At 41.5% G+C, this 24,382-nt stretch overlaps 1 protein-coding gene across 1 annotated transcript; it reads left to right on the top strand.

Annotated features, from left to right (window-relative positions):
• Nucleotides 1–903: 903 nt before the first annotated feature.
• Nucleotides 904–16,198, top strand: LOC137771581 (nicotinamide N-methyltransferase). The gene is made up of 3 exons (XM_068555088.1): nucleotides 904–1,141; nucleotides 2,143–2,350; nucleotides 15,735–16,198. Exons 1-3 carry the CDS (start codon nucleotides 988–990, stop codon nucleotides 16,165–16,167), a joined length of 795 nt encoding a protein of 264 aa, XP_068411189.1. The 5' UTR covers nucleotides 904–987; the 3' UTR covers nucleotides 16,168–16,198.
• Nucleotides 16,199–24,382: the final 8,184 nt, after the last annotated feature.

Genomic DNA, 24,382 nt, shown 5'->3' with positions numbered 1-24,382 from the left:
GAGCCATGGTCCTTGATCTAAAGGAGGTGTTTTTTTTAGTGCATCATACATGTAAAATTTAGTTTGGGAAGTAAAATTGACACAGACAAAACCAGGAACAAATACATGACACCACAAAATCAAGTGCTTGGCTAGTTGAACTAATTCTAAGGGCAGTATGAGTTCAGAATCGGGAATTTAAGGAATTATTAAAGGAAGTACGGGGCTTAAAGTTCACTTTGAAAGAACTGTCAGGATATGGATTGACATGAAAGAGTGGGGGGTTGGGGAGGAGGTGCTTGCCAGTTGCTGAGAAATGGCACTGGGGGGGATGGTGAAGCTGCAGACAACAGAGAGGGGATGAAGGGGTGTGTGGAGTACAAGGAGAGAGTTAATTGATCTAGTTTTAAAAAATTGCTCTTTTGCTCTCTTTCCAGACTTCATCTGAGATTCCTTCTTTAGCCAACATACTTCAACCCTGAGCACATTTCCTCTCCTCATCTTTCCCTTTTTTCTTTTTCTTTTCTTTTTAAGTTGTTTAAATTTAAACCATTATTTGTGACTCTCTTTCCTGGGAGAATCACTGCAAGAAGAATGATGGTGCCACGGGAAGGTGACCCGTCTGTCTGAACCTAGAGGTTCTTCTATGAGTTAAATAACTTCCCTGGTGAGCCCAGGCGAGTCATCTTGTCTCTAATCCCTTGCAGCTGAACTTCACCCCTTGGCCCAGCGTTGCATACAGCTCACAGCCCTCCCCCTTCCCCTTCCCCCTTCTTTTAGGCTCCCTTCCCCAGGAATTTCATCACTTCCTAGAACTGCCAAAACATTTTTGGTATATTTCTCTCAGTTAGTGTTTAACTAAACATCTACCTCTAAGGGATGGGCTGAACTGATGGAAGAAATATTGATAGCCAGAGACTCAGGAAGACAATTTCTGCAGGGTGCCTCCCTGGCTTCTGGAGGGGAGAGAAGGAGGGCAGTGGACCGTTGGCACAGGAGTGAGACACAATGGAATCTGGCTTCACCTCCAAGGACACTTATCTGAGCCATTTTAACCCTCAGGCTTATCTAGAAAAATATTATAACTTTGGATCCAGACACTCTGCAGAAAAACAGATTCTTAGGCATCTTCTGAAAAATCTTTTCAAGATATTTTGCCTAGGTAAGTTTATCTGTTGTCTGTGTGTCTCCCCTCCAAATGTGAGTCATATAGAGAGAGTCTCAGGGCATGACTCTTTTGTGTCTAATGATAGTTATTTGACAGCCCTTTAGGCATCACCCATTCATTTAACTAGGATAAAAACTAACATTGGGGTGGATATTTTACAGTTTACAGAGTGCTTTTATATCCATTATCTCCTTTGGCCCTGCAAGAGGGTAATCCAAAAACTGGAGTTCTGTCCTTGATTCTACATTGATTTGCTAGGTCACTAGCCAGACATTTCACTTAAGAAATGGAGATTCTAGAGACTTCCCTGGTGGTCCAGTGGTTTAAGACTTTGCCTTCCAAAGCAGAGGGTGCGGGTTCGATCCCTGATTGGAGAGCTAAGATCCCACATGCCTCATGGCTAAAAAACCAAAACATAAAACAGAAGCAATATTGTAACTAATTCAATAAAGACTTTAAAAATGGTCCACATCAAAAAAAAAAAAAAATCTTAAGAAAAAAAAAAAAGAAATGGAGATTCTAGTAATTATTCTATTCCTAACTCAAAGGAATGTTGTGAATGTGCATGAGATAAAGACCTCCCATGAAGGGAGGATGCTTTTTGAAGAACTGGATGCTTTTTGGAGAGAGACATTATAAAAACTCAATTTTAAAAAAATGTTAACTTTCTCTCAAAGCATTCCTTAATAGTTTTTACATTATCTGTGTAGCAGTCTTTCTGGATCAGGGGTCTGTACACCAGATGCAGATCTTTTTTTCCCTCCTCCTAGACCTAAAAATATACCAGCCACATGCTCCACCCTTGAATGGGGAATGGAAAGTAAAAAATGTTTTAAAAAGAGACATTGAGGGAAGAGGGGTGACTAGAGAGATGGTCTGTCTTTGGGGCTCTCCTTGGGGCTCCCCAGCATAGTCCTGGCAAACAGAGTGCAAATCAGCTCTATCTGCCACCCTATGATGCCTGACCCCCTTCCTCATTCCCTCCTCTAAACCAGATGGTGTGAAGGGAGACCTCCTGATCGACATTGGCTCTGGCCCCACCATCTATCAGCTCCTCTCTGCTTGTGAATCCTTCAAGGAGATCATCGCCACTGACTATACTGATCGGAACCTGCAGGAGCTGGAGAAGTGGCTGAAGAAGGAGCCCGGGGCCTTCGACTGGTCCCCAGTGGTGACCTATGTGTGTGAGCTTGAAGGGAACAGGTAGAGAAACTCGGGTCCGCTTCCTGGCTTTCTTAGGGTACCTGGGTGCCAGTTCATTTTTCAGAACCAAAAATTATCCTTAGAGTCCAAGTTGAAAGGCAAAGGAAACAGAGAGAGAGGGAGGGACCAAAGAGAAATCCAAATGGAGGAAGAGAGAGCTAGAGAGAGAGAACGAGAGTGAAGCACACGCGTGTTGTGCGCGCGTGCGCGCCTGTGTGTGTGTATGTGCACCAGAACAGCAGAAGACATAGCTGAAAAAACTGAAGAGTTGGTTACTGAGCCAAGATGAGTGGTCACAAAACCTTTCCAGGCCTGTGTATGGATGCATTGTGCAGGCCAGATACTGTAGGACCTTGTTTTAGGAAAACTTCAAGTAAGAGGCCAAACCAGCTCCTCGCTAGAAGGTTTCAGGTCGGGGCTTGCCGCCCTAGTGACACTCGTTGCTAGCCATCCAAATGCATAGATCTCTGCTGTGAAAGTGGCTAATGCTGACACCACCAGATACAACAAAAAGCTGACTAGGTTTTTTTTTTTTTTTTTTTTAATTCTTGATGTGGACCATTTTCAAAGTCTTCACCAAATCCGTTACAACATTGCCTCTGTTTTTTATGTTTTGGTTTCTTGGCCGCGAGGCATGCGGGATCCTAGCTCCCCAACCAGGGATCGAACCCGCACCCCCTGCATTGGAAGGCAAAGTCCCAACCACTGGACCGCCAGGGAAGTCCCGCTGACTAGGTTTTTAAACTGAGATTAGCAGCATAAAGGAATTATTCGAAAAGAATTTGTTACTCACCATTCATAAAATTAGGGCTTTACATATCGACAACTAATGATCAAAATCTTATAGTACCCTATCTATAAGTAAATTTATGCAAACAAAGTTTGTTTAAATTACTAATTTCTCCCCACGCAAGAAATTGGCAATAGACTACCAGCCAGAGGTGAAGAGTCGAGCACTTCACTTTGTTATTCCCTTGTCCTGATGTGCCTCCCATTCTACAGCCCAGCCGACCATCAGTGCCTGGAGCATCATGGCTTTGCTGCTATGAATATTGCCAAGACCCCAGAGACTCCTTTGTAAATGGCACAAAAAGACCACTTTGGTGTTCTAGCGTTTATCAGAGGAGGTCCCTTGTCTCCTAGAGCTCACATCAGGGAAGGCAGGCACATGCCAAATCATTTAGGGCCTTCAAGGCCAAGTTAATGCTTGTGGACTTCAAGTGTAACAAGAAGACATCAGAGGTATAACTAGGAGCGTGATGTGACCCAATTTACATTTACAAAGATCTCTCTGGCTATTGTGTAGAGAATGGATTGGAGGTTTAGAGAACAAGAGATGCAGAAGGAAGAGATGTTGGTGGCTTGGACTAGGTGATGGAGAGAGAGAGAAGATTTTAAGATGAATTTTTTAGAGAGAATGATTAAGAGTTGGTAGCAATTGGTTAGTGGGAATGAGGAAAGGGAGGTATCAAGGATGACTCCCATGTTTCTGAACTCAAAACAGGGGGATTGAGGTAACATTCCTGAATCCCAAGTATAAATATAAAATCATGTGGTCTCAACACATCCCTCAGGAGTATGCCTACCTCCATATTCTTCTGGAGTGATTGATGGTCAATTCATTTTTCTATACTTGCACTTATATTTGATTCCCATCTATTTACCAACTTTTGTTTATTCCTGAGTCAAGTTCTCTTCTGAAAATTTCTCTAAAGTCTGCTTCTATTTCTTTAACCCTCCCATTTTCTTTTAAAGGTCTGCTGACTTTAGCTTATTAGGAGTATTCTAAACTGTATATTCATTTTCTTACATACTGTTGCTACATTGTCTTAATGGTTGTAAATGTGGATTTTCAAATGTAAGTTATCAATATGACTCATTGGTGGTACAATTCCTTATGGTACAGAAGTATGAATAAACTAGAAGTTTTATCTTGTGTTCCCAATTAAACTTTTTGGTATCATGTGGAGTCACTAAACTTCCGCTGGGTTTTGTTGGTCTTTTATTCCCTTTACCAGGGATAGTAAGTATTGAAATCAGATAGTTTGAGTCCTTCAACTTTGTTCTTTGCAAGATTATTTTGGTAAATTTAGTGCCATTACTTTTAGAATAAACTTGTAAATTTCTTCAAAAAAAGTTTACTGAGATTTTATTGTAATTTCTTTGAATTTACAAATCAGTTTAGGAGAATGGATATATTGCATCTCCAGTCCATGAACATGGTTTATCTCTACATTTAGTTAGGACTTCAGTTTCTCTCAGTTCTCATATTTTGCATATATTTTGTTAAAATGTCCCTGTGTTTCATGTTTTTTAATGCTACTGTTGATTGTATCTTTCAAATTTCATTTCTATTTCATTTTATTAGTTTCATTTGCTAGTATATAGATGTACAATTGATTTTTTGTATATTAGATCTTGCTGACTTCACTAATTTCATTTTTTATTTTATTTTTTATATTGAAATATAGTTGATTTACGATACTTCTGTTGGTTTCAGGTGTACAGCAAAGTGATTCATTTAACATATATATGTATATATCTATATTCTTTTTTCTATTCTTTTCCATTATAGTTTATTACAAAATATTGCACTAATTAATTTTAATCATTTTTGGTAGATTCCATAGTATTTTCTATGTACATTCTTATATCATCTACAAATAAAAATACTTTTACTTCTTCTATTTCAACTTTATGCCTTTATTTATTTTTTATGCCCTATTACATTGACTAGGACCACCAAAACAATGTTGAACAAAAATGATAAGAACAGACATTTGTACCTTTTTCCATATCTTAGGAAAAAATGTTCAATGATTCATCATTAAGAATGACATTATTTATAGGTTTTTCATAGAAATTCTTTATCAGACTAAGTTCCCTTGTATTTCTAGTTTCTTGGGGGGTTTTAATCAAATGTTAAAACTCGTCAAAAATTTTTTTTGCATTTACTGAAATGGTCATGTGATGTTTCTGCATATTCTGAGAACATGAATTATGTTGGATGATTTTTGGTATTTAAACCAAACTGGCATAAACCCCTTGGTCATGAAGTAGTAATCTTTTTATGTATCCCTGGATGTGATTTGCCAATATTTTGCTAAGGATTTTTGCATCTATATTTATGAGGGATATTGAGCTATAAATTTATTTTCTTGTTATATGCTTGGCAGATTTTGATATCAGCATGATGCTAATTCATATAATAATTTGGAAGTGTTTCTTCCTCCCCTATTTTTTGAAGGTGTTTGTATTATTTCTTCCTTACATGATTGATAGAATTCACCAGTGAAGCTATCTGAACCTGAAGGTTTCTTCCTGGGTGAGGAGGTTTTTTATTAAGAAGAATTATTCCTTTTATGACTGTTTGGATTGTCTATTTCTTCTTTTGTCTGTTTTGATAAGTACTATTTTTCAAGGAATTTGTCCTTTACATCTTGGTTGTCAACTTTATTGTCATAAAGTTTTTTTTACAATATCCCTTTATTACTCTTTTAATGTCTGTAGGATCTTTGGTGATTGTCCCTCTTTCATTCTTAAAATTGGCAATTTGTCTTTTTCTTTTAATCTTGATTGATCTTGTTAGAGATTGATACATTTTATTAATCTTTTCAAAGAACCAGCTTTTGGCTTTGTTGATTTTCTCAGTTGTCCATTGTGTATTCCATTGATTTCTGCTCTTATTTTTCTTATTTTCTGTCTTCCACTTACTTTAGTTTTAATGTGCTCTTCTTTTTCTAGCTTCTTGAGATGGAAGCTTAGGTCATTTATTCTCACACTTTCCTTCAGCACTCTTTTAGCTGCATCCCATGACTTTTGATGTGTCATATTTTTGTTATTATCCAATTCAGCATATATTCTAATTTTCTTTGTGATTTCTTCTTTGACCATAAATTATTTGTAATTGTGTTGCTTAATTTCCAAAATTGTTGGGATTTTTTTTCTAGCTATTGTTACTGGTTTCTAATTAAATTTCATTGTAGTCAGAGGTTTATTTTGTGACCCAGCATATGATCTATTTGGTGAACATTCTATGTGTTCTACATTGAAAAGAATGTATATTGTCCAGTTGTTGGTGTCGTTTCTATAAATATTAATTCAGTCAGTTAGATTGATAATATTGTTCAAATTCTCTACATGATTTTTTGTTTACTTATTCTATCAATTACTGGGAGAGAGAGATGTTAAAAATCTCAAATTATGATTGTGGATTCATCCCTTACTCCTCATAGTTCTGCCAACATTTTCTTCATGCATTTTGAAGCTTTGTTATTAGCAGCATATACTTTTAGGGTTGTTATGTCTTCTTGATGAATTGACTATTTTATCATTATATCTCCCTTTACATCCAGTAATACACTTTGTTTTGAGGTCGACTTTGATATTAATATAGCCACACCAGCCTTCTTATTCTTGGTGATGGCATAAGGTGGTAGGGACCTCTAAGATGGTCCCCACTAATCTTCACTTCAGGTATTCACGCTCTTGCTTAATTCTCTCCCCATGAGTGTCCATTGGATTTAATGACTGGATTCTAACAAATATGGTGCTGTAGAGTGATGGGACATCAATTCTGAGATTAGGATACAAAGAGACTACAGCTTCCCTATTGGGTGCTCTCTCTTACAGTCACTCACTTGTCCTAAGGAGTGAGTTTGGAAGCAAATTTACCCCCAGGTGGGCCTTCAGATGACACTGGACAACTCTGAGAGTGGCCAACACTACAGTCTCATGAGGCATCTTGCACCAGAGACACTCAGCTAATCTGTACCCAAGTATCTGACCTGCAGAAACTGTGAGATGAATGTTTGTCATTTTAAATTGCTAAGTTTGGGGGTAATTTATTATGTAACAATAGATAAATAACATACATGGTATAGCTTTTTCTACCCTTTTGTTTTCAACCTGTCCGTGTTTTTTTATTTAAAATGACTTTTTTTCAAATAACATGTAGTAGGTCTTGCTTTTCAATCCAACCTGACAATTTCTACATTTTAACTGGATTGTTTACTCAATTTACATTTAATGTAATTAGTGATATTGTATGGCTGAGTCTAAATCTACCATCTTGGTATATATTTTCTATTTGTCCCATCTGTCTGGTGTTCATTTGTACCTTTGTACTGCTTCTTGTTGGTGAATGAAATAATTTTTGTTTTTCCATTTATATAGTATAATTATACACATTTTTAGTATGCCTTTATCTCCTCTATTGACTTTTTTCTCCTCTATTGACCTCTTTTGTGTTTTGTGTGTGTGTATGTGCACGCGTGCGCATGACTTTTCTAGAAATTACATAATATATTTGCAACGTCTCATGAACAATGTAAGATATTACAACAGTGTAATTCCTTTAACCCACTCTCCTGCCCCTTATACACTTGTTGTCATATATTTATTCTGTATAAACTATAACACTATAATACACTGTTATAATTTTTGCTTTAAGCAGTCAGTAGTGCTTTTATTTTCTTTATTGTTTTATTTTTAATTTTGGTTAAGAAAACACACATCATAAAATTTATCACCTTAATTCTTTAAGTGTACAGTTTTGTAGTTTTAAGTATATTCACATCAGTCAGTAGTATTTTCAATAAATATATATAAAGTCTCCTGTGTTTATCCACAAATCTGTCCTGTCTAGTATTCTTCACTCCTTTCTGCAGATCTAGGCTTCTATCTGACATCATTTCCCTTCACCTGGAGGACTTCTTTTAGTGTTTTTGTATAATGCATTTCTGCTGGAGACAAATTCTCTCAGCTTATCAATATCAGGTAAGAATCAATAATTCTTTTCTTCCTCGTAATATGAGGAATTTAACAATTTTTGACACCCAAAGTCCTTCTGGCATCTTCCTTCCCAGTGTTTATTGTTAGACTTTGAGATTTTAAATCCAAATATTGTAATTTAAAGTATTATTTTTATATTTTCTTTCAACATCATATGCTCTCAGTTTGTAATCATATTTGCAATTATGTGGATGTATTTTATGCTCATTTTATATGATTTTTTTAGTTGTTGAGTTTTTAATTCCGATTCATGTCATAGTCAACTGAATAGGTCTTTGGACCTTTTTCAAGAAGAACACAAAGATGACATATTTTCTACGCCCATGAATATTGGGAAGGTATTTTTGGTGCCCTTACTCATGAGCAACATTGTAAAATTGTTTAATATTGCTTAAACATTGCTCCATGTTTTTCCCCCGCATTAAGTAAGAAATCAAGAGAGGCTATTTTCACATGCCATTTTAACCTGTAAACCCCTTACTTAGAATTTTATGCTGGCTAGAGCCTTCAAACTTCAGATATGTTCTTCAAGATAACAGTAATTTCAAACTTTTTAAATGGACTATGTTATTTCACAGAATGAAATTGACATTAACTAGAAGAAAACTGCAGTGATGAGGATTTAGACAATATTCAAAATTATTAAATAAGGAATTTCCCAGGACTTATAGAATATCAGGGAAAGTTTATCAAAAAGTTCTTAGTCGTTGTCAGACAGCACATCTTTCCAAGGTCCAAATCATGCTTCAAGAGGCTTTTAGAACTTTGTTCTCAATTTCTCTAGCTATCACAAGCCTTTGCATCTTATTCAGAAATGAACCCTTAACATCTAGCAGGATACTGAAAGCATTACTTATCTCAAGCCAGAATCATCAGCTCGTAGCAATTGTTCCTGAGACACTGTCCCTTCCCAATCACTCTGTCAGACTAAGGAACTGTATTTTTGGCAGTAAAATTCTGCATTCTCACCCTTATCCTTCTGCTAGATCTTGTGGCTTCAACTGTTTTGAGAATGATTGTGATCCCATTCAACTAATGTCTTTCTTGCATCTTCAAGTTCCTCTATCAACCCACAACCTATTTCCCCTGAGATTATTTCTTCTTTATCTGAAGCTATTTCTTATGTTGACTGCTGCAAAAGACAATTTGAGCTGTCTCCTTTTCCTCCTGTTCCTCTGGAGTGTGACTCAGACATTTAGATACCATTCATTTTTACAATTATCTGAAAAGTTGTAAGACACTGGTACCAAATTCTTGTCTCACACTATACATATTCATCAAGTCAGCAAGTCAAATACTAAGATATAACTAACTACTCAAGCACGAACCAAGGAAAATGAGCGTTACCTTAAGAAATCCTAGAAGCAGCATTAATTTACCTCTGGCACCTGGAACCTGGAACACATTGCCTTGTGGTCCACAGATGAGCAGCTTCCATATCATCTGGAAACTTATTAGGAATGCAGATTCTCAGGCCTACCTTCAGAATCTGCATTTTAACAAGATCTGCAGGGGACTGTATGCATTTTACAGTTTGAGAAGCACTGGTGTCTGGAATGGAGCTCCCCAACAGGTATGTCAGGACATGCTAGTGGGGATGAGTTAGAGGTGTGCTCTGCAGGTTCTCCTCAGCCCTCGGCCCTTGGGCCAGCAGGGAGGGGTCTGGGGATGTTGGAGCCCCTCCTGGTTGCCTCTACAGATGGCAGCTCCTCCACTTACCTCCGTGTACCTGACAGGAGAAAGCTTGAGCACCTGTAGAGGTGGCGGTTCTCTGAAATAAATGCTTTCCATACAAAGATGTTCGTATCTATTGAAAAAGATGTTTGTCTAGGGCCCCAAATAGCCATAACTGTGCCAAATTTGTTCTGTGAACTAGTGAACTGCTTCTATCCCAAAGCATCTCTGTATTCCCAAGTCTTGTAAAAGATTGATATTCTTTCTCAAACTCGCGATCTTGGTGGTCATGATGATTGCCTCAGGGATGCCTAGGAAAGACTTCTGCCTTTTACAAGGATGTCTTTCTCTTGAACACGGGCTCTCACTGCATTATCTCTTGGGGGAAATTAACAGGACAGGTTGCAAAACCTTCAACTGTCCATTTCTTCAAATGGTAAACATTTCTATTCCTGTGTGTCAAAGCATCTCAAACTTAACGTGCCCAAAATAGAGCTATGATCTTCCCCAAATCTGCTTTATTTCCGGTATTCTTATCTCCTTGAATGGCACCATCATATAATTAATTGGAGAAGCCAGAAACCTGGAAGTCAGTCCTGTCATCTCCCTGTCAGTCATGTTTCATGACCAGCAGCAAGTTCTGTCCACTTCACTTCCTGAGTTCCTCTTAAACCAGTATATTTCTTCCAGTATTTTCCATGCAAGCTGTTTTCTTGGTCCAAGCTACCATCCTCTCCTTCCTAACTGGCCTCCACCTCCATTCTTGTCCCAAATTGATTGCCTCAAAGTATAAATCTGATCATATCACTCCTTTCCTTAGCACCCCCTTAATATCTCCCCACGGCTTTTAGGATAAAAAGCAAAATTCTTAACATGGTCCACGAAGCCCTGTCTAGTCTGGCACCTGCCTTGTGGTCCCCAGACTAGCAGCTTCCATGTCAACTGGTGGGCGCTTACCTTTTTGCCTCCCGTTCAGCCATGCGCTGCTTCGTTTCCTGAGGTTCAGCCACACTGGCTTTCTCCTCTCCATGTTTCTTCCCACCAAAGGGCCTTTGCTCTTGCTACTTCCTCTTACTGGAGTATCCTCCTCCCTCCCTCCTCTCTTTGGTCCAGTTCACTCCTACTTATTTATCCTCTGTTTCTCTGCTCACCTGACTCCTTTCCGGAGGAGCTTTCCCTCATGCTTCTACACTGAGTCAAGCTCCCAGTATTCTTCTCTTAGTGCCATGTGCCCCTCCTGCCTGGCATTCATCACAGCTTTAATGTTTCAGTTTTGTGGATGATCATTGGATTATGTCTTCCTCCCCCACCAGACTGTAATCTCCATGAGGATAGGATTTGTTTCTCATTCGTCCCACCTTAGGTCTCCACTGCCCGGTGCTCTTCCTGGCACACAATAGAAGGTCAAAAAATATTTATAAAAGAAGTGACTGCATGCATTTTGCTTTCCAGACCGCTGCCTCCTAGTGTCACTCAGCTGTGGCCTGTATCGAAGGTTCACCAGTGATGAGTCCTTTCGCTCTTACAATTCTCACGTTGACATCCAAGCTTATTCAGCTTTTCATTTCCTTTACACATCTTGATGGTTTTCCCTCAGGAGGGCCTGCTGGAACCTCTGGGGATGGGGCTTGGGGAGGTAAGTGTAATGGAAAAAAGCTTGTCCAGAGGATTCTGATTCACCACCCGCCTTGCAGCGTCAGGGCAGGAAGATCCTGCTTTAAATCTCAGGATAACTACCTGGGGTCTGGAAAGACAATCTTACCAAGTGTTCTTCCCAGGAGTCTCACTCTATCCTTTCCTCCCCCTCTCCCTCCCCAGTTCCTTCAGGCTTTTATAGACAGCATATTTGCAGGGGATGTGGCTCTTTTTTTTTTGCATATTGATTCCTTTGAAAGGCTAGATCTTTAGAGCTAGAGAAACGGCCACACGGTGGTTAGCTTTCTGTAAAACTGCATAACGTTTTTCTGGTGTGTATTTATTCCCTACCCCTTGAGCTAAACATGAGGCTGAGTGGTAATTGCCTGTGTCTCCAGGCAAGGCCATTTCATTGCAGGTGTATCACAGGCCCCGAGGAGCCCTGAGGTGTAATCTTTACACGGCTGCCTTGGCAACTGAGTTCACCAATGTTTGTAGTGCACCCGAGGACAAGCAGGTATCCATGACAGTGGGTGTTTCTAACAAATTTCCCTCTCAAATTGGCACCTTCTCTGCCAGCTTTCCAGACTTCACAGCGTGTCTCACAGTTTGGGAACAATTTCCATCATCATCTGACTGGCAAGTACTAGTTCTGTGGCAACTTGTGTTTTTAAAATAGCTTCATACACAGTAGGGTCCAGAGGTCCAAACTGCCTCTGACGTAATCACTTAAATACACATTACCGTAATGTTCCCAAGAGACAGCATCGTCTTTGGACACGTTCAAAAGAACACTACGTTGTCACTTGTTTAGCTTTTTGTATACACTTAAGTTATCCATAGGTGAAGACAAGTTATTTGAATTTTTTCTATTCTAGATTAATTTACCTCTTCAAAGCCATGTTTCACACAGACTTTCATAATGTTGAATTATTATTTTTTATTCTTAAAATGATCTGTCAAATTATGCACGTTCTGTCAGGTGGGGTGGAATCTCTGTAACTGATTTCCCTATTTTTAGAACGACTAACCCTCCCGGTTTGTCCAGGACGGAGACGGGTTCCCAGGACATGGGATTTTCAGTGCAAAAACCAGAAAAGTCCAGACCACTGGGGCAAATTTGTCACCCTGCTACCATTTCTACCCCAATAAGAGGAACAGGTAGACCCAGTCAAAGGCAATTATCATTCCCTGTATCTCCCAGTTTACTGGTTGTTAGGCATTCCCTGAAAGTAATATCTTGCAAAGCTTTTTTCTCTCTCTCTCTTTTTTTAATATTTTGGTTGGCATTTTAAAAAAATTTTATTTATTTATTGGTTGCACTGGGTCTTTGTTGCTGTGTGTGGGCTTTCTCCAATTGCGGCGAGCAGGGGCTACTCTTTGTTGTGGTGCATGGGCTTCTCATTGCAGTGGCTTCTCTTGTTGCAGAGCACAGGCTCTAGGCGTGCGGACTTCAGTAGTTGTGGCTCACGGACTCTAGAGCGCAGGCTCAGTAGTTGTGGCGCACGGGCTTAGTTTCTTCGCAGCATGTGGGATCTTCCCGGACCAGGGCTCACACCCGTGTCCCCTGCATTGGCAGGCGGATCTTAACCACTGTGCCACCAGGGAAGTCCTCTCTCTCTCTCTCTTTCTCTCTCTCCCTCTCTCTCTCTCCCTCTCTCCCTCTCTCTCTCTTTTAATAGAACAGCTTTATTAAGATAAAATTCACATAACATATGATTCACCCATGTAAAGTGTGCCATTCAGTAGCTCTTAGTATGTTCACAGAATTGCGTGATCCTCAGCACGATTTTAGAACATTTCATAACTCCCCAAAGAAACCCTATACCCACCAGTGGTCATTCTCCTTTCCCCCAGTCCTCTCAGCCCCTAGCAACCACTGGTCTGCTTTCAGTCTCTACAGATTTGTCTTTTCTAGATATTTCATATAAATGGAATCATACAATATGTGGCCTTTTGTGTCTGGCTTCTGTCACTGAACATCATGTTTTCAAGGTTCTTCCATGTTGTAGCCTGTGTCAGTTGTTCGTTCCTTTTTATTACTGAATAATATTCCATTGTACAGATAGACCACATTTTATTTATCTATTCATAATTTGATGGACATTTGGGTTGTTCCCATCTTTTGGCTATTATGAATAATGCTGCTATAAATACTCATGGACAAGTTTTTGTGTGGACACATGTTTTCATTTCTCTTGGGTATAATCCTATGATTAGAATTCCTGAGTCATAGAGTCTGCCATACAGAGTGAAGTAAGTCAGAAAGAGAAAAACAAATACCGTATGCTAACACATATATATGGAATCTAAGAAAAAAAATGGTTATAAAGAACCTAGGGGTAAGACAGGAATAAAGACACAGACGTAGAGAATAGTCTTGAGGACACAGGGAGGGGGAAGGGTAAGCTGGGACAAAGTGAGAGAGTGGCATGGACATATATACACTACCAAATGTAAAATAGATAGCTAGTGGGAAGCAACCGCACAGCACAGGGAGATCAGCTTGGTGCTTTGTGACCACCTAGAGGGGTGGGATAGGGAGGGTGGGAGGGAGACGCAAGAGGGAGGAGATATGGGGATATATGTGTATGTATAGCTGATTCACTTTGTTATAAAGCAGAAACTAACACACCAGTGTAAAGCAATTATACACCAATAAAGATGTTAAAAAAAAAAAAAAACAGAATTCCTGGGTCATGTTAAATTTCTATGTTAAACCTTTTTTTTTTTTTTTTTTTGGGTACTTCCAGACTGTTTTCCAAAGTAGCTGGACCATTTTACCATCTCACCAGCAGTGTACGTAGGTTCCAGTTTCTCCATGTCCTTGCCAACACTTAGTTATTATCTGTCTTTTTTATTATAATCATCCTAGTTGGTGCGAAGTGGTATCTCATGGTTTGATTTTCATTTCTCTGATGTCAGCGATATTGAGCATCTTTTCATATGCTTATTAAGCTTCTTAAATGGAAAATTATAACACAATTAAAAGATGTTTGTAAATAACTGATTATACACACTAGGCTTAAGATTTTAACTAAATATTTAAATAGGATGTCCACAGCTAATTGCTATTATCTCAAATCATTCTACCTGGAGGTAAATCTCCAAGTTTTCTTTAAACCATCAACTTTTCCTCATGAACAGAAATGGTCCCAGTATAAATCTCTCTCACTTGCTCTGATGTTGGGCCATCCTCTGTTCTCTCTATCAAGCACTGTTGCCTGAGTGGCTGTTTTCTTCTGGAGCCAGCGACTGTGTGTTCTTTGCACATAAGCCTGGATTTGCACCCCTGGTGCTTTGTTGATTAACTTCCTCAAAGTGTTGGATACTCAATCATCACTCATACAATTTGGGCTCAGTGGCCTTCTGGGCACTTTATACACTCAGCAATTCCTCTCTTTGTCTTACCTCTCTGATTTTCTGCTACTTCTTTTCCTTTGTCTGTTCCCTTTCTCCAGTTTCTCTTGTTCACTCTATGTGTTTATTTAATTTCGTTCATTGGTTAATTTCTTCCTTTATTCCTCCACTAATAAATTCCGAAAGGATCTGAGGCACTGGATTCCATCTCCTGCCCTTGCCTTTTCTCCTTCTGTCATTAACGAATTTTCTCTCAAGAAACCCCATTGATTTGGCAGAAAAGGATAGGATTCCTAGCAAGGCTACCAAGAAAACTATCTCCATCAGGAAACATACTCCCTACCTGCAATATCTTTTGGAGCCTGAGAATGGAAACAAGGAGTTTTCATCTTTCTAGAAAGGCCCTGGCCACAATTGTGTGACATGATCAACAGTTTCTACGAATGTCTATGGATGACCTCCTATTGATCAGCAGCTACTACAAAGATACCATTTCTGCATTTAAACCCATTATTGCTTGATATATGTGGCCAAACAGTCACTACCTTACAGTTTGGCAGAGGGAACAAGGGTAATAATAATAATAATAACAATAATAAATGATCTAGGCACTATTCTAAGCAGTAGAAGAAGAAGAATTTCATGGGGGCAGTCCACTGTAGAAACAGGCAACTAGGTATTTTTATTATCATTTCCATATTATTAATTACTTTGTAAAAAAGATTTAACCCAGCACAAGGTAATATGGTCACATTCAGATACCAAAATGGTCCCTCATTTCTTCTTTCTCTGTTTTTACAACAGGGATGGCCCTAAGGTTATAACGTTTGGGACAACACTGCCGTTTTCATTCCTGACCTAAGAGATCTGGGGTTCCCATGAGTGGGGTAGCCAGCGATCTTTGTCGGTTTGTGTGTTTCAGAGTCAAGGGGCCAGAGAAGGAGGAGAAGTTGAGGCGGGCGGTCAAGCAGGTCCTGAAGTGTGACGTGACTCAGAGCTGGCCGCTGGGGGCTGTCCCACTGCCCCCGGCCGACTGCCTGCTCAGCACGCTGTGCCTGGACGCCGCCTGCCCGGACCTGCCTGCCTACCGCACGGCCCTCAGGAACCTCGGCAGCCTGCTGAAGCCAGGGGGCTTCCTGGTGCTCGTGGATGCTCTGAAAAGCAGCTACTACATGATCGGCGAGCAGAGGTTCTCCAGCCTCTGCCTGGGCCGGGAGGCAGTGGAGGCTGCCGTGAGGGAGGCCGGCTACACCATTGAACAGTTTGAAGTGATCTCCCAAAGTTATTCTTCCAACATGGCCAACAACGAAGGGCTTTTCTCCCTGGTGGGGAGGAAGCTGAGCACATCTGTATGATACGTTGGGGTCGCCAATTAAAGCAATTCCTCTGGCTTGCCCAGTTGACTTCAATCCTTGGTTCCAACTGCCATGGTCATTGTTCTGAGTAGAGGCTAAAGGCTGGGGCCTAGTGGTTCATCTAGGGCAGGGTTGGAGTGGTCAGTCTGCCTAGGAACCATTAGTTGACCACCTACTCTGTGCTCCCCATGTGTGCTGGTGTTACAAGGACTCCAACATGACAAATGGGCATGTCTAGTCTTCACTGCCTATGATTACAAAAGAATACCTCATTTTCCTTGAATATCCCAGCTATGATGGCTTAAGCCCACACATGCCTACAGAGAAGTGTCTGCAGTTATTCACTCCTCATTTCCTGGGGGCCCTGATGCCTTCTTCTCTCCCAGGAACAGGCTTCTCCTGTTCTTCACTTCTTGCCTTCTCTGGGGACCATGTCCTCCTCTGGGGTCTACTGGTGCTACCACCACCCAGGGTCAGAGAACAGCTGTCACTTTTGCCTCTTGGTCTCAAGAATGGGGTAGGCCTTTCTTTTACTTCCCTCAACACACCTGAGCCAAGGCTGTGACTTTTATACCTGAATAGAAGTTTAGGAGTTAGCAAGAGAGAAAAGAGACCCTGTCTTACAGGTGCTATTAGAAACGAGTATCTTTGGGAATTCCCTGGTGGTCCAGTGGTGAGGACTCCACGCTTTCACTGCTGAGGGCCTGGATTCAATCCATGGTCAGGGAACTAAGATCCCACAAGGCACGCTGAGTGGCCAAAAAAGAAAAAAAAGAAAGAAACAAGTATCTCAGAGCCCACATCCGTAGAGGGTCCTGGAAGGTAGCCTGTTGGCATAGCTTTTGGCCAAGCATCTACTTATCTACTTGGAGTTAGCATACCTCCATATGGCACGGCCACCCTTTCTGGGTCCTATGCCCATCACCCTGAGGCTCTAAAACAGAAGTTGACAAACTACGACCCAGGAGCCAAATCCAGCCTGCTGCCCATTTTGTAAAGTTTTATTGGAACATAGTCATGGCCATTCATTTGCATACTGTCTATGGTTGTTTTCCTGCTGTGATGGCAGAACTGAGTAATTACGAGAGCAACTGTATGTATAGCCTGAAAAGCCTGAAATATCTATTATTGGATCTTTGTAAAAAAAAGTTTGCCTCCCCCTACCCGAGAGAGAGAAGGAGTTTCCTCCTCACCCCGGTCTGAGGCCCCTTTCTCTAGTCTTCAGTTCTCATCCCAAGATTTCTCTCTTCCTAGGATTACTGACAGTGGACATTTCTGCTTCTCACAAGGGAGAGTCCTTCCTCCCCACTCCCCCGACATGCAATGACAGTCACATTAGGGCATGAGATTCCAACACCAGTACATTTTTGTTTACTTGGTTGTAAATAACCCAGTATTGGTCCATTTCCCAGACATTTCCAATTGTTCAATTATCATAGGACATTCACATCACAACATTCTAACCTGCTTACGAGTTCTAGAGATTCTGTCCTGAAGGCCACTAACAGGCCAGTCCAGGCTGCATCAAGAAGGCCAAGTCCAACTCTGTTCCTGTAAGCAGGTGGGGAGGGTCAGACCTGTGCATCCTTTCTCCAAATAACTGTTCCCAGAAGGCAGCACACTTAGCTCCCCAGGAGCCAGCACCAATCACCCAGGCCCGAAGGAAGCTACAAAGTCTGTGGAGAATGGGCTCTCCCAAAACTGTGCCATCTACCTCCACCCAGAATGAAGGTCACAGCGTCTGAAAACGTCTGCATTTGGTTACCCCCCTAGCCCACCCAAGGCAATGGCCCTTGCTTACATTTGCATAACAGCAAAGAAAAACATAAGCCTACTTTTAAAACAGGATTTCCTGGTTTCAACCTCTTTTAAAAACAGCAATTTCTTTTTAAAACAAGCTTTCAACTGATGATAGGTTTTCTACTTTGACCTATGCAATTTTGACTGGGTGGGGGGGAGGAGCGGGGTGGATGCCAGGGGAAGAAGCTGAGACCAGATTGCCCACAACAGCTTTGTAAGGCACAGTCCCTGAGCAGATTAGTCTTCTGTGATTTCACCTCTAAGATGACATTTATGGTAACACTTTTTGTTTCCCCACTGAACTGTGAGCCTCTTGGGTTTATATTTGGATTCCCCAACCCTTTGGCCAGACATGGTCTAGGCTCTGGGCACAGAGCAGTGAATAGCGGAGGTTAGAACCCTGTTCTGGGAGTTTATGTTCTAGAAGAGGAAGTGGGGGGACAGGAAGATAAGGAAACTAATCAATCAATGAATGAGATACTTTCTGATAGCGATCAGAGCTATGAAGGCACTATAACAGGATAATGGGCTGGAGACTGTCTGATTGACAGAACATCTGACTAAAAAATGGTTTAAAAAATAGGGGTTTATTAATCTCACAAGGAAGAAACTCAGAGGTAGGCACTTGCAGGAGAAAGTGGGGGGTCTACAGCATGATCAGACATCCCGGTCATATCCATCTTTCTACTCCGCCTGTGCCTGCGAGTGGAGTTTTCATGGGAGGAAATCTGTTTCAGAAGCCCCAGCAGGCTTCCTACCTCTTGCTGACCAGACTAACATGCCCACCTCTAGACCAATTGCAGACAAAACAGAAAAGACACAGGGCACACTTCTAAAGATTTGTTAAATGAATGAATAAATTCTTAGGTGACAGCAAAAAGAAAAAAGAAAACTCACTGGATTCAGTGAACAAGCCAGCAGCTCTGATAATCTCAGCATCCAATTTTTTTTTCTACAAAGATCATCCCATTTTCAACATCTGGCTCTGCTGCTTACTAGCTGTTTCTCCTTGGGCAAGTTACATAACCTCTCTGTGTCTGCCTCCTTATTTGTAAAATGAGATTAAAATAGAATTTCCTATCAAAAGAATACAAATGAATCGCTACATATAAAGGACCTAGAATAAATGCTTGGCACTTGATAAGCCCGCAATATTTATTTATTGTTAGCTATAATATTATTATCTTTGATATTAGTTGCCAAAGCAGCTGAGAAAAGATGTCTTGAGCTCTAAGTAAGAGAGAGGATTGCAGTTCTGGGCTGCAGGCATCCAGGCTCTTTACTACTGGCATTGCCTTCCAGAGGGGCTGTGATAAAACTCAGTTTCTACACTGCATGCCACCAATTCCTTTCTCATTTAAGAAATATTCAGCAAACGTTTGTTTAGCACCCTCCAAGTACCTTTCCTACTCCAGGCACTGAGAATGCAAATGAAGCCCTGTGTCAGCTGGCTCGCAGGTCCTCATCTCTGCAGTCACAGTGATACACCTAGTGCTTCCCGGTGCTTCCAAAGGCAGTACTGCAGCCCGCAGCAGTGGTCCCCACCCAGAATCCACGCTGTTCAGCTTCTCCTGCTCAGGCTGTGCTGCTGGTGGTCCACGTCCACAGCCGGCAAATGCTGGGGGGAGAATGACGTGGCCTGTCTTGAGAAAGGTACTCCAGGGTATGCCCAGGGTTCTGCCTTGGATGCCTCAGAGCCATGCCAGTTTCCTCCAGGAGAAGTAGAAAACACTTTCCATCTACACCCGGGGTCAGCAAACGTTTCCTGCAAAAGGACCAGATGGTAAATATTTTTGACGTTGTAGGTCATAGGATCTTTTTTAAAAAAATATTTATTTATTTTAAAAATTTATTGTCTTTATTTTTTTGGCTGCGTCGGGTCTTAGATGTGGCATGCAGGATCTTTTGTGGTGGCGCACGGGCTTCTCTCTAGTTGTGGCATGCAGGTTGTCTCTTTTCTAGTTGTGGCGCACGGGCTCCAGAGCGTGTGGGCTCTGTAGTTTGCGACACGTGGGCTCTCTCATTGAGCCGCGGAGCTCAATAGTTGTGGTGCACGGGCTTAGTTGCCACGCGGCATGTGGGATCTGAGTTCCCTGACCAGGGATCGAACCCAAGTCCCCTGCATTGGAAGGCAGATTCTTTACCACTGGACCACCAGGGAAGTCCTGGTCATAGGATCTTGATCTATTCAAGTCTGCAGTTATAGGGAAAGCAGCCCTAGACAATATGCAAATTAATGTGTGTGGCTCTGTTCCAATAAAACTTTATTTACAAAAACAGGTGAACAGGTTGATTTGGCCCAAAGTTTGTAGTGTACAGATTCCTGATCTAGACCCTGAAGCAGCCTTACTTGTGCCTGAAGTTTTATAAGGTTTCTCTACTTAATTTCAAATACTCCGTTTTACTTATAGGAGCTCAAACCCAAATCCGAGGGGCTGAAAGGGAAATACAGAGAACACTGTTTCCTCCATGCTCCATCTGTGCTCCATCTCTCTCTTTCCTGCTGCATCCCGCAGTCAGAACTCCTTACTCCTCCCCCAGGGTGAAGCATTCAATAAATAATGACAGAAGATGGAGGTGGGGGCAGGGATGGGGGGTCAGGTGAAATCAACTACATTAATAGTTCTCAAACTGCAAGTTGACATTCATTCATTAAAATCAAATTAGTGCATCACAATAAACATTTGGAAAAATAATACAGAATGAACTAGAAAAAAAAATCCCAGATATTAGCACTCCGTATAGTCTTATTTTGTGAAGTTTTGTTTTAGTTTTATTAAAAACTACATGTAGGGGCTTCCCCGGTGGCACAGTGGTTACGAATCCACCTGCCATTGCTGGGGACACAGGTTCGAGCCCTGGTCCGGGAAGATCCCAGATGTCGCGGAGCAACTAAGCCTGTGCGCCACAACTACTGAGCCTGCCTTCTAGAGCCCACGAGCCACAATTACTGAGCCCGCGTGCCACAACTACTGAAGCCCGCGCACCTAGAGCCCATGCTCTGCAACAAGAGAAGCCACCGCAATGAGAAGCCTGCGCACCGCAACAAAGAGTAGCCCCCGCTCGCCGCAACTAAAGGAAGCCTGCGTGCAGCAACGAAGACCCAATGCAGTCGAAAACAAACAAACAAACAAAAATACTACATGTATATGCATAGATATATAAATACACTTTTATATATATAAACACATATATTTACTCCTGGATCAAGATATAAAATGTATTTATTACTGTAGATTGTGTCAAAAACTTTAAAAGCCACTGGACTGTACTCTGGGCTTCTGGGACTCAATGTAATAGCCAACGTTTTTCTTTCATACAGAGATGAAGGTCATGGTCCCTGTTCTTAAAGAACTGAGTCACTGGGGGGAATTGACATGTAAACAGTTAAAATTCAGGGTGATAAGGGCTCTGAGATGAGTAAGCCCGGGGTGCTTTGGAAGGCGGATGTCAGGAAAGCTGGCATTGGCTCTGGGTCTTGCTGGCTGCCTAGAGGTGTTGTTTGGCAGTTGAGGAATAAAAGGGCAACATGAGGAACGTCCTGTACAAAGGCACGAAGCAACTCCTCTTACCGTCACCCTCCTTACGGGTTTGTTCTCTCAGTGAAGCCAGGACCTAAGCAAACATTTGGCTGCTGGGCTTTTGTTTGCTTTCCCCGAAATCAAACAGACCAACCAAGTCACTAGCAAACACTGACTAGGGGTCACTCCGGTCCTAACGTATAAATCTCTTTGACCGCTGACCCAGCGCAGGTGTTTTTCAGTCTGCTTTCTGGGGAAGTGTTCCACAGTCTCGCCCTGAGCAAACTTGCATGACGACGCAAGTCGGTGTGTAATGTCCTGGACAACCACCAGGGAAGAGAACGCCATTTACAGGGTTGTTCACCCAGTTGGTGCAGGCAGCCCGGCCAGCCCAGCCTTTGTAATTCCCATCACCTGGCTGTCACCAGTAATAAGAGAAGATGCCCGTGATATGACTTACTAGGCTGGTCTTTAAAAGCTGTGACTGCCCCCTCTAATTTTAGCCTCAGCCCACTCGGAGAATGGGAAGGGACCATTAAATCTCACGGAGACTAGGAGGAGGTGGGGAAAAGCTCTGGATTGGGGGACAGAAGCCATGTGTGGATTTTTGTCTTATGACTTGATTGCCATGAAAGCAGCAGTCCACCTTTGTCAGGCTCAGGACTACCTCTGTAAAAGAGGAGGAATGATCATTTCGAAGGAGTATTGAGATCAACTGAGATTCCTGTGAAGGCACAGTGTAACCTGTGAAGTGATTCATAGCTCTTAGATGACTTGGATATTATTAACCCCTTCTAGGGCAGCCACTGAGCCACATGGTGCTACATTCATGAAGGTTCCCTTCACAAACTGAGTAAGGATGGCCTTCATAAGCTCTTTAAAGAGCTCTCAGTCTTGTCATGGAGAGGTTCCAGCCATGACTAGGGAAACCTGTCTTGCCTGTGCTCAATATCTAAGTCAGCAGCACAGGCACCTTGAATCCAGAGTCTTCCTCACAGCTAGTCATTCATTTGGCAGATATTTATTACACCCCTGTTACAGGGGCTGAAGATGCTATACTGAAGGTGATACAGCCTCTGGCCTCATGGGACTTATTTCCCTGAGAAGGAGACCAGAAAGTAATGCATTTGTACAGAACCTTAGAATAAATACTAGATTGTTTGATTCTCAGGTCAAGCCTGTCAGGAACCTTTGCCCTTTCTGACAGAGCTCACCAAAATGAGACAAACCAAGCCTTTCTTAAAGCCGTACCTGTCCATTTATAGATCAGCTTTGCTCAAAAAAAAACTTTTTGAGCTACAGATAAGGTGTTTAAGGAAGATTATCACAAAGAAAAACCCCACTGTGCTGTGTTCCTATTTTCCAGCGGAAGCAGTGATTTAACCTTTTGGAGTCTCCCTTTCTCTCTCCCTTGCTGGCAGCACTTCTGCCCAGAATCACTGAATTGGAAATGCTTTCCTTAGCCCTCTGATCGCCAGCAGAGGGCGCACACAGCTCTTGTTGGAGAACTTCATTCCTGAAATTACCCATTTACACAGCAAGGAATTTAAATTGAGTTAAATTCTCCAAAACAAGAAGCTTCTCCCCAGCATTGCCTTTTGTACACTCCACTTCTCAGGTTGCTAGAGAAAAAGGAAGGGGAATTCAGCCTACTTTTCTTTAACAAAAAGTACGTATAATTATTTTTATAGATACATACATTAAAATTTTTCCCTCTTAGGTCTATACACAAAATGCAAATTTTAATAAACCACACAGAGGCTCTTGGCCAGATTAGCATATGAAATGTTAAATATTAGATTATGCTGTTAACTCACCATTACCTTCTATTTCCTGTTTATTCAAAGTAGGAAAAAGAAGTTTTTGTGCTTTTTCAAAACCCAGTTTTTTAAAAAATGGAGAAGTCTTCCTATGGTTGCTGGCCAAATCATGATACTTAAAACTTTAATGTTTATTTAATAGTGTCTGATGAATTCACGGGAAGAATTGGGGTTGAGTTTCAAACCCTCCACAAATAGTTATGAGTTAATATTGCCTTTGTTCCAACTTCAATGTTGAGGACCAGGAAGTATTTTCTTCCCTGGTAGGTTATTGTCTCTCCCATCTCAGAGAAAAGCTCTTGAACATTTAAACAGAAGTGGAGTTAAAGAATTGGTTTTTTTAAAATTATTATTATTATTTGTTATTGTTGAGTTTCAAGTAAGTTTTTTTTTAATATAAATTTATTTATTTATTTATTCATTTACTTATTTTTGGCTGCATTGGGTTTTTGTTGCTGCGCGCGGGCTTTCTCTCTAGTTGTGGTAAACGAGGGCTACTCTTCATCGCGGTGCACGGGCCTCTCATGGCAGTGGCCTCACCCGTTGCGGAGCACGGGCTCTAGGAGCACGGGCTTCAGTAGTTGCAGCACATGGGCTCAGTAGTTGTGTCTCGCAGGCTCTAGAGCACAGGCTTGGTAGTTGTGGCACACAGGCTTAGTTGCTCCGCAGCATGTGGGATCCTCCCAGACCAGGGCTCGAACCCGTGTGCCTTGCATTGGCAGGCGGACTCCCAAGCACTGCGCCACCAGGGAAGCCCCGGAGTTAAAGAATCGTAAACACTAGTTAGGTTGCTCTTCAGAAACATCAGTAATAGTAGGAACAACTCACTTATCTTCAGCTTACCACCCTATTGACTGGTAGTCTCCTTAAGAGCGGAGAGTTAAGCACTCCATGTGCAGCAAGAGGAGGAAGATGTTTCTAGAAGGAGGAGGGTAAGCTGTTAGTTTATCCCTCCCTTTCTTCTCAAGGGTCAATTTCTGTCGCCTATTCCACCACCTTCCACTATTCATTAAATGCTACGGAAATCCCAGTTATTTGATGTGACCCTTGCCCTAGTGGAATTTATGATCTTAC

This window comes from Eschrichtius robustus, chromosome 11 (genome assembly GCF_028021215.1).
Source record: "Eschrichtius robustus isolate mEscRob2 chromosome 11, mEscRob2.pri, whole genome shotgun sequence".
In the NCBI taxonomy this organism is placed as follows: domain Eukaryota; kingdom Metazoa; phylum Chordata; class Mammalia; order Artiodactyla; family Eschrichtiidae; genus Eschrichtius; species Eschrichtius robustus.
The sequence above is the reverse complement of the archived record's forward strand: the minus strand, read 5'-3'. Positions and strand labels throughout refer to the sequence as shown.